This window comes from Cebus imitator, unplaced genomic scaffold (genome assembly GCF_001604975.1).
Source record: "Cebus imitator isolate Cc_AM_T3 unplaced genomic scaffold, Cebus_imitator-1.0 Scaffold0, whole genome shotgun sequence".
Lineage (NCBI taxonomy): Eukaryota > Metazoa > Chordata > Mammalia > Primates > Cebidae > Cebus > Cebus imitator.
This window is the reverse complement of record NW_016107315.1, coordinates 5,668,987-5,677,948: the sequence shown is the minus strand read 5'-3', so window position 1 is coordinate 5,677,948 and position 8,962 is coordinate 5,668,987. Positions and strand designations below refer to the sequence as shown.

The 8,962-nt window shown below is 49.4% G+C and overlaps 1 protein-coding gene across 1 annotated transcript in view; it reads right to left on the bottom strand.

Annotated features, from left to right (window-relative positions):
* Positions 1 to 8,846, bottom strand: part of SHISA5 (shisa family member 5) — a 37,917-nt gene extending 29,071 nt beyond the window's left edge. The window contains exons 1-2 of the mRNA XM_017514622.2: positions 8,681 to 8,846; positions 5,273 to 5,429 (exon numbers count right to left, since the gene is read on the bottom strand). Coding sequence (XP_017370111.1) covers positions 5,273 to 5,429; positions 8,681 to 8,750 — 227 coding nt within the window. The 5' untranslated portion in view covers positions 8,751 to 8,846. The remainder of the gene's footprint in view (positions 1 to 5,272; positions 5,430 to 8,680) is intronic.
* Positions 8,847 to 8,962: the final 116 nt, after the last annotated feature.

Below are 8,962 nucleotides of genomic sequence, written 5' to 3'. Positions count from 1 at the left end.
AAAAAAAAAAAAAAAAAGTCTACTTCCTTAGCAATTTTCAAGTATACAACATATTATTATAAACTATAGTCACCATTATGATGTATGATAGATCTCTTGAACTTATTCCTAACTGAAATTTTGTGTCCTTTGACCAACATCTCCCTAATCCTCCCACCTCCTAGTCTATAGTAACCACTATTTTATGCTGTTTCTATGAGTTTGACTTTGACACTCCAAATATAAGTGAGATGGTGCTTTATTTGTCTTTTTGCGCCTTATTTCACTTAACATAATGTCCTCTAGGTATGTCCATGTCATAAGTGACGGGATTTCCTTCTTTTAAGGCTGAATGGTATTTCATTGTGTACATATACATTTTCTCTATCCATCCATTGATGGACAGGTAGGTTGATTACATACATTGGCTATTATGAATAATGCTGCAATGCACAAGGGAGAGCAGGTATTTCTTGGAGGTATGGATTCTATATCCTTTGAATATGTACCCAGTGCTAGGATGGCTGGATCATATGCACATGGTAGCTCTACTTCCAATTTTTGGGGGAACATCCATACTTTCTTCCATAATGACAATGATTTATATCTGGACTAGCATGTTGTATACATGAAATGTATACATAGGTTAAAACTCATCGAACTGAGGCCGGGCACGGTGGCTCACGCCTGTAATCCCAGCACTTTGGAGGCCAAGGCGGGTGGATCACCTGGGGCCGGGAGTTCAAGACCAGCCTAACCATCATGGTGAAACCCGTCTTAAAAAAAAAAAAGAAAAAGAAAAAAAAGAAATACGTTCCTTTACAAACTTTTTTTTTTAAGTAAAAGGGAGTCTCACTCTGTTGCCCAGGCTGGAGTGCAGTGGTGCAATCTCAACTCACTGCAACCTCCACCTCCCAGGTTCAAGCCATTCTGGTGCCTCAGCCTCCCAAATGGCTAAGACTACAGGCACACACCACCATGCCTGGCTAATTTTTGTATTTTTTAGTAGAGACGGGGTTTCACTGTGTTGACCAGTCTGGTCTCGAACTCCTGACCTCAAGCGATCTGCCTGCCTCAGCCTCTCAAAGCACTGGGATTACAGGTGTGAGCCACCACACCAAGCCAGTTTTTCCACATTTATGTATCAATAAACAATTAGAAAATAAAAATTTTAAACTATACTATTTATAATACCATAAAAATACACAAAGGAAAAAATGAAAGATAAACCAGACTTTGAATAGAAACATATATATAATACAAAATTGAGAGAGAAGGAAAGAAAACTAAATACATGAGCAGATATACCATGTTAATGGACTGGAAAACTCAATATAGTAAAATGGCAATTCCACAGAAATGTTCTATAGACTCATTGTAGTCCAAGTTAGTTTTATTGACAAGCTGATTCTAAAATTTATATGGAAATAACAGAGACAAAAATAGCCAAGACAATATTGAAGAATATCAAGCTTTATTATAAAGCTACAGTAATTATGAGGCTGCTGTTAGCTCACAGATAGAAAAACAGACCAATGCAACAGAATAACGCCTACAGACATATCCATGCTCATGTGAACACTCAATCTACAACAAAATTGAAACTTTGAAGTGATGGAAAAAAAGGATTTCTCAATAAATAGTGCTTGGTCAACTGGATATCCATATTAAAAAACGAAACTTGATTCTTACATCTTTTACTAGGAAAATAAATGCATATAGTTGTGAGTGGTGGTGTGTGTCTATAGTACAATTCAGTGATTTATCAAGAAGCAACTGCTTGTCGTAAGTAGTTGCTTCTTGATAAATCACTGAATTGTATGTTTATTTTGTGCACTTTTCTGTGAATTCTATTTCACAATTAACGGCATATAAAACAACCTCAGTGGCTGGGTTTAACAGCAGATTAACAGCCAGGCACAGTGGCTCACACCTGTAATCTCAGCACTTTGGGAGGTGGAGGCAGGTGGATCACTTGGGGTCAGGAGGTCAGGAGTTTGAGACCAACCTGGCCAACAGGGTGAAACCTCGTCTCTACTAAAAATACAAAAATTAGCTGGGCACAGTGGCTCACACCTGTAATCCTAGCACTTTGGGAGGCTGAGGCAAGTGGATCATGAGGTCAGGAGTTTGAGACCAGCCTTGCCAACATGGTGAAACCTCATCTCTACTAAAAATACAAAAATTAGCTAGCCGTGGTGGCATGCACCTGTAATCCGAGCTACTCGGGAGGCTGAGGCAGGAGAATCACTTGAGCCCGGGACACAGAGGTTACAGTGAGCCGAGATCATGCCACTGCACTCCAGCCTGGGTGACAGAGTGAGACTCCGTCTCAGGGAAAAAAAAAAAATTAGGCAGGCACAGTGACACATGCCTGTAATCCCAGCTACTCAGGAGAATAGCTTAAACCCAGAAGGCAGGGGTTGCAGTGAGCCGAGATCACGCCACTGCACTCTAGCCTGGGTGACACAGCGAGACTCTGTCTCAAGAAAAAAAAAGGAATTCCAGATGTAATTCTAGCACTGTAGGAGGCCAAGGCTGGAGGTTCACTTGAGGCCAGGAGTTCAAGACCAGCCTGGGCAACATAGCAAGACCCCATCTGTACCAAAAATAACACATAAAAAAATAGCAGGGCATGGTAGCACACACCTGTAGACCTAGCCACCTGGCATGCTGAGGCAGGAGGTTTCTTTGAGCCACAATTGTGTCACTGCATTCCAGCCTGGGCAGAGCTAAATTTAGACTCAAAAAAGAAAAGAAAAAATTAATGGCAGAGAATTTTCCTAAACTGATGAGACACAAAACCACAGATTCAAGAAACTTAAATCCTGGCCAGAGCAATGGCTCAACGCCTGTAATCCCAGCTCTTAGGGAGGCAGAGGTGGGAGGATAGCTTGAGCCCAGGAGTTTGAGACCTGCCTGGGCAATATAGCGAGACCCCATTCTCCACAAAAAGGAAAAAAAAAATCTTTCTTTTTTTTTCTTTTGTGACGAAGTTTCGCTCTTGTCCAGGCTGGAGTGTAACAGTGCAATTTCGGCTCACCACAACCTCCGCCTCCTGGGCTCAAATGATTTTCCTGCCTCAGCCTCCCAAGCAGCTGGAATTACAGGCATGCACCACTGTACCTGGCTAATTTTTTGTATTTAGTAGAGATGGTGTTTCACCATGTTGGTCAGGCTGGTCTCAAACTCCTGACCAATGTGATCTGCCCGCCTTGGCCTCTCAAAGTGCTGGAACTATGGGCGTGAGCTACAGTGCTAGGCAAAAAAAAAAAAAAAAAAAAAAAAAAAAAAAAAAAAAAAAAAAAAAAAAAAAAAAAAAAAAAAAAAAAAAAAAAAAAAAAGCAATCACGCTGGGCAAGGTGGCTCATGCCTGTAATCCCAGCACTTTGGGACGCTGAGATGGGCACATCACGAGGTCAGGAGATTGAGATCATCCTTCCCAACATGGTGAAATTCCATCTCTTACTAAAAATAAAAAAATTAGCTGGGCGTGGTGTCACGTGCCTGTAATCCCTGCTACTCAGGAGGCTGAGATAGGACAATCACTTGAACCTGGGAGGCAGAGGTTGTAGTGAGCTGAAATCACACCACTACACTCCAGCCTCTGAGACAGAGCAAGACTCCATCTCAAAAACATAAAAAACAAAATAAGACAAAATAAAAAATTTAAAATAAAAAACAGAAGAGAAAACAAGAAGTAATAGTTGAAGAAAAATATGGAGTAAAACCAAAACAATACAGGAAATAAAAAAAGGAAAGTGTGGGAGAGACAACACAAAAGATGCAAATATAACCCCAGTATATCAATAACTATATTACATTAATTAATTTATTTATTTTTGAGTCACGGCTCACCGCAGTCTCAACCTGCTGGGTTCAAGTGATCCTCCTACTTCAGCCTCCCAAAGAGGTGGGATTACAGGCATGAGCCATGGCACCCACCTGGCCCTTACATTAAATTTAAATGGAATAGGGCAGGCGTGGTGGTGTGCACCTGTGTCCCTGACTACTCGGGAGGCTGAGGCACGGAAATCGCTTGAACGCAGGAGGAGGAGATTGTAGTGAACCGAGACTGAGCCACTGCACTCCAGCCTGAGTCTCAAAATAAATAAACAGAATAAACGCTCCTGCTTTTAAAAAACAAATACCACAATAGGTTTTTTAAGAAAGACATTTGTAAAATATAAAAATGCCAAAAGGTGAAGCGAAATGGTAAAAGATGACCTGTCAGGAACCTCAGGCGTGACTGGCAGGTGTGCAGCTGTGCTCCACTGCCAAGAGCAACTGGAAGTCCTTAGTGGCTGTGTGCCTCTCCATGACGCGGCAACTCCACAACCAGATGTGTTTCCAAGAAAATTCTTACACAGCTCCATAAAAGGAGGTATACCAGGAGGCCCACTGAAGCGATCTATCATGGCAACCACTGTGGACTGACACCCTCCAAAGGGACAAAGCAGTGGTGGGCAAGGGCCAGATGTGCCACAGCAACATGGATAGGTCTCACACTACACTGACTTTGCAAGAACACAAATGATAAAAAGTCTGCTCCTTATACGTAGCAGACTGGTTGCCTGTGGGGTGGGAAGGGAATGAAATGGTCATAAGCCATCTCATTAAATACATAGGCCAGGCACGGTGGTGCACACCTATAGTCCCAGCTACTCAGGAGGCTAAGGGAGGAGGACAGCTCAAGCCCAGGAGTCTGACACCAGCCTGGGCAACACGGTGAGACTCCATCTCACAAAAATAAATATGTGGCCGGGCATGGTGGCTCATGCCTGTAGTCCCAGCACTTTGGGAGGAAGAGGCAGGTGGATCACAATGTCAGGAGTTTGAGACCAGGCTGGCCAACATAGTGAAACCCCATATCTACTACAAATACAAAAAATTAGCTGGATGTGGTGGTAGGTGCCTGTAATCACAGCTACTTGGAAGGCTGAGGCAGAATCACTTGAACCCAGAAGGTGGAGGTTGTAGGTACCCAACCTGAGGACATCTTGACACAGGTACACACCCAGGGGTGAGCCACAGGACCAGCTGAGGCCAAGGATCCCTAAGAAACCTGCTTAGACCAAGGCTCAGCGAGCCAGAGTCGTCAGGGTAGAGGGGATGAACAGCAGACTAACTGAGCAGCCCAGAACAGGGGCTCCCTAAACCCTCTGGTCCAATGCTCTGGCCACCGCCTGGAGTGGGCTGAGAGGCCAGAGGGGCAGAGCCATTTCTCTTCCACATACTCTCCTGTGGGGCACAGGCTCCAGCCACCCACCCTGCGACCCACCAGGGCACCCACCTGGCTTCAGGCACAGCACACCTTTCCTCGGTCCACACAAATTTCTTCAGCACGTCAGAGCAGCAGTATCGGTCATAACAGGTACCACAGCAGAAATCTGGACAGGACTCAGGGAAGAGACCGAGTCCACGGAAAGCTGTACACATCTCACCATGCGCTGGGGAGGAGAAACACACCTGCTCACCTGTGCCCCCAGGGCCAGGCCCCAGCCCACACAGCCCCTCACCGGCACAGCCACCAGACCACACACTCGCATGCTGTGCCGTCCCTGAGCTACCCTAGCCACAGGCCACCTTCCGACCCTGGCCGCTGCTCCCCCTCAGCCCTACCCTCTCCCACCAGCCACACAGTTAGAGATGCCCTAACTGGGATCCTCTCTCCCTCGCCAGTGCACCAGCCTCCTATGGGAGAGTGAACTTTCTCAGTGTGAGTCTGATGGGGTCACAGGCTGCTCTCAGACCTCCCTAATTCCCACTGCTTCTGGATAAAGGCCCGAGTTTGCAAGCAGGGCCTAGACTGCAAAGGGCCCTGAAGATCACTCCAGCTCTCCAACCTGTCCATACTCCACTTACATTCTTGCCTGCTTCCCATCTCCTGCCTTTTTTTTTTTTTTTGAGACAGTCTCACTCTGTCGCCCAAGCTGGAGTTCAGTGACAGGATCTCGGCTCACTGCAACCTCTGCCACCCAGGTTCAAGCGATTCTCCTGCCTCAGCCTCTAAGTAGCTGAGATTACAGTGCCCGCCACCATGCCTGGCTAATTTTTGCAGTTTTAGTAGAGATGGGGCTTCACCATCTTGGCCAGGCTGGTCTTGAACGCCTGACCTCATGATCCACCTGCCTCGGCCTCCCAAAGTGCTGGGATTATAGGCGTGAGCCACCACGCCCAGCCAGCATTCATTCCCTGACTTTCATCTCTACTCATCCTTCAAGGCCCTATTCCAGGCTGCCTCCTCCAGAAACTGCCCAGGTGAGAAGTCACACAGCTGAACACCTGCAGGGGCTGGACATTGAACTGTCCATTTCTTTTTTTTTCCTTTTTTTAGACGGGTCTCACTCTGTTGCCCAGGCTGGTTTATAGTGGCATGATCTTGGCTCACTGCAACCTCTGCCTCCTGGATTCAACAGATTCTCCTGTGTCAGCTTCCCAAGTAGCTGGGATTGCAGGACACTCTCCTGGACACCCAGCTAATTTTTTGCATTTTTTAGTAGAGATGGGATTTCGCCATGTTGGTCAGGCTGGTCTCAAACTCCTGACCTCAGGTGATCCACCCACCTCAGCCTCCCAAAGTGCTGGGATTACAGGTGTGAGCAACCGCAACCAGCCATTTTTTTTTTTCGGAGTTTTGCTCTATTGCCCAGGCTAGAGTGCAGTGGCACGATCTCGGCTCACTGCAATCTGTATCTCCTGAGTTTGAGTGATTCTCCTGCCTCAGCCTCCCGAGTAGCTGAGATTACAAGTGTCTGCCACCATTCCCAGCTAATTTTTGTATTTTTAGTAGAGATGGGGTTTTGCCATTTTGACCAGACTGGTCTCGAACTCCTGACCTCAGGTGATCCGCCCGCCTCGGCCTCCCAAAATGCTGGGATTACAGGCATGAGCCACCACACCCAACCAGACTGTGTGGTTCTTAATCCTCATTCCTTCTCATCACTCAGCCACAGCAGCCTCAGCCGCTGCTGGGCACAACTGCAGAGGCCTAGCTCTCACAGACCACCCCACGACCATGATAACAGGCTAGCTCCTGGTTAGAAATTGTCACAACCATCATACAAGCGTTCATAAAGCACTTAGCCCCCCGCTGGGCCTACAGCAGTTGTCCAGGAAATGTTTGTGCCTTCCAGGAGTTTTGAGACCAGCCTAAGCAACAGGGCTCCCAGGCAGTGGCACCATCTGGAGCTCTGGAGCCATCACAGGGCTCTCAGCACAGAGTTGGGATCCAATGACATCCTTACAAGTCTCAATGTACAAGGTTGTGCTGAGGGGACCTGGCTGACAACAAATGTGGAATACAACCCAGGGTTTTGGATGACAAGGTTTACAAACCTCCAGGAAGATGCTACAGTCAAATGTTCCCATGTATCCTTAGGCTACATTAGCAGAGACCTAGAGCCCACTAGCAGGAAGGAACAGTATGGGATTTTTCAGGGAAGACTCCAAAGAGACATCTAGTTCAGCGAGGCCCACAAGCCCGCAGTAGGCAAGGCACAGGTCTGATGATAGCGCTGAGGCATAACTACATCTGCCTGGAAACAGTCTGGCATAGCACACGGCTTCTGGAGACCCAGCCAGGCCAGGCACCTGGCCGTGTGCAGCATCTGGTGCCCAGGCCTGATCAGGGCACCATGCACCCTGCGGCTGTCAGTGGAGTGACGCCCAGAGACACACACACCGAGTGACCTCCTTAGGAGGAAACTTTAGTGGGGAGTGGGGGTGAACTGCACTTCTTGGCAGCTCCAGGCAGAACCCTGCTCTGGGCAAAGCCATGGAGGAAAGGACTGAACCGCTGATGAGCCCAGCTTGGCCAGCTGCCCACCTGAAAGCTGGTAGCATGCAGCACCCACATGCAGCAGGGTCTTCACAGCCCAGCCTGAGCTACTGAGCTAGGGCTGAAGACACACTGATGAGGCTGTTTAGGCCGAGTTCATGGCACAAATGCTCTCTGACCCCCAGACCTCACTGAATCAATGACCCTCCTACAGGCCCACTCCAGGGGTGGGTAGGTTCTGGGCACAAGTCTCCCCTTTCTAGGTTCTCTAGCCCAGGGCCTCCGGATTCATCCCAGCACTCAGGAAATAAAGCCTTCCCCTCCAGGAAGCCACCCACTCCAAAGGGTGAGAAGGCGGTTGTTCCAATTCCTACCCCTAAAGGGCCCCCAGCCAGCCTTCCAGAGTCTGTTTATCACCGATCTGCAACCAACACACACAGTGGTGTCTCCACCCCAGAGGCCAGCCTCAGCACCGGGCTCTCCAGGAACACAAGAGCCCAAGGAGGCTGCGGTGGGGGCTCCCAGACACGAAACAGAGGCAAAGAGGAAAGGCCTCTGATGGAGGGGCCAGGCCGCCCTGCAGCCCCCGTCCAGACAATAGCCAGGCGGGGGGAATCCTACCGCAGCCTCTGGGGACCCCATCCCCAGGGACAGGGACCGGAGGGCAGACTCCTCCCCACCATTCCAGGACAGACAAGGGTGGCAGCTGCCTGGGGTCGGGGCAGGGTTGTTCAGGCAAGGAGGATGCTGGGGAGGAGGAGAGGTCCGTAGTCGTGGGGGGTTCGCTGACGGCCTCGGGGCAATTAGAGGTCGGTGGGGGGCAAGGCAGGGCTGGTGCTGCCCGGCTGGTTGGAGCGGCAGCGCGGGGAAGTGCCTGCCGGGTCCCAGGGCAGAACGGGCCGCCCCCACCCCCAGGCTCACCACCCGGAGGCGGCGGTAGCAGCAGCAGCAACAGCAACAGGATCCGCGGTGCTGGGGCCGGCGCGGCCATGGCAGGGTGGACCGACAGACGGACGCGAGCGCCGGGCGCGGAGCCACCACAGCCTAAGCGACCCGCGCGGCCGCTCCTCTCCCTCGCCCCGCCCCGGCCCGGCTGGTTCCGGGAACCCCCGCCCGGGAGGGGGCGGAGGGCAGAGGAGAAGGAAGAGGAGGAGGAAGAGGAGGAGGAGGAGGAGGAGAAGGAAGAGGGAGGAGGAGGAGGAG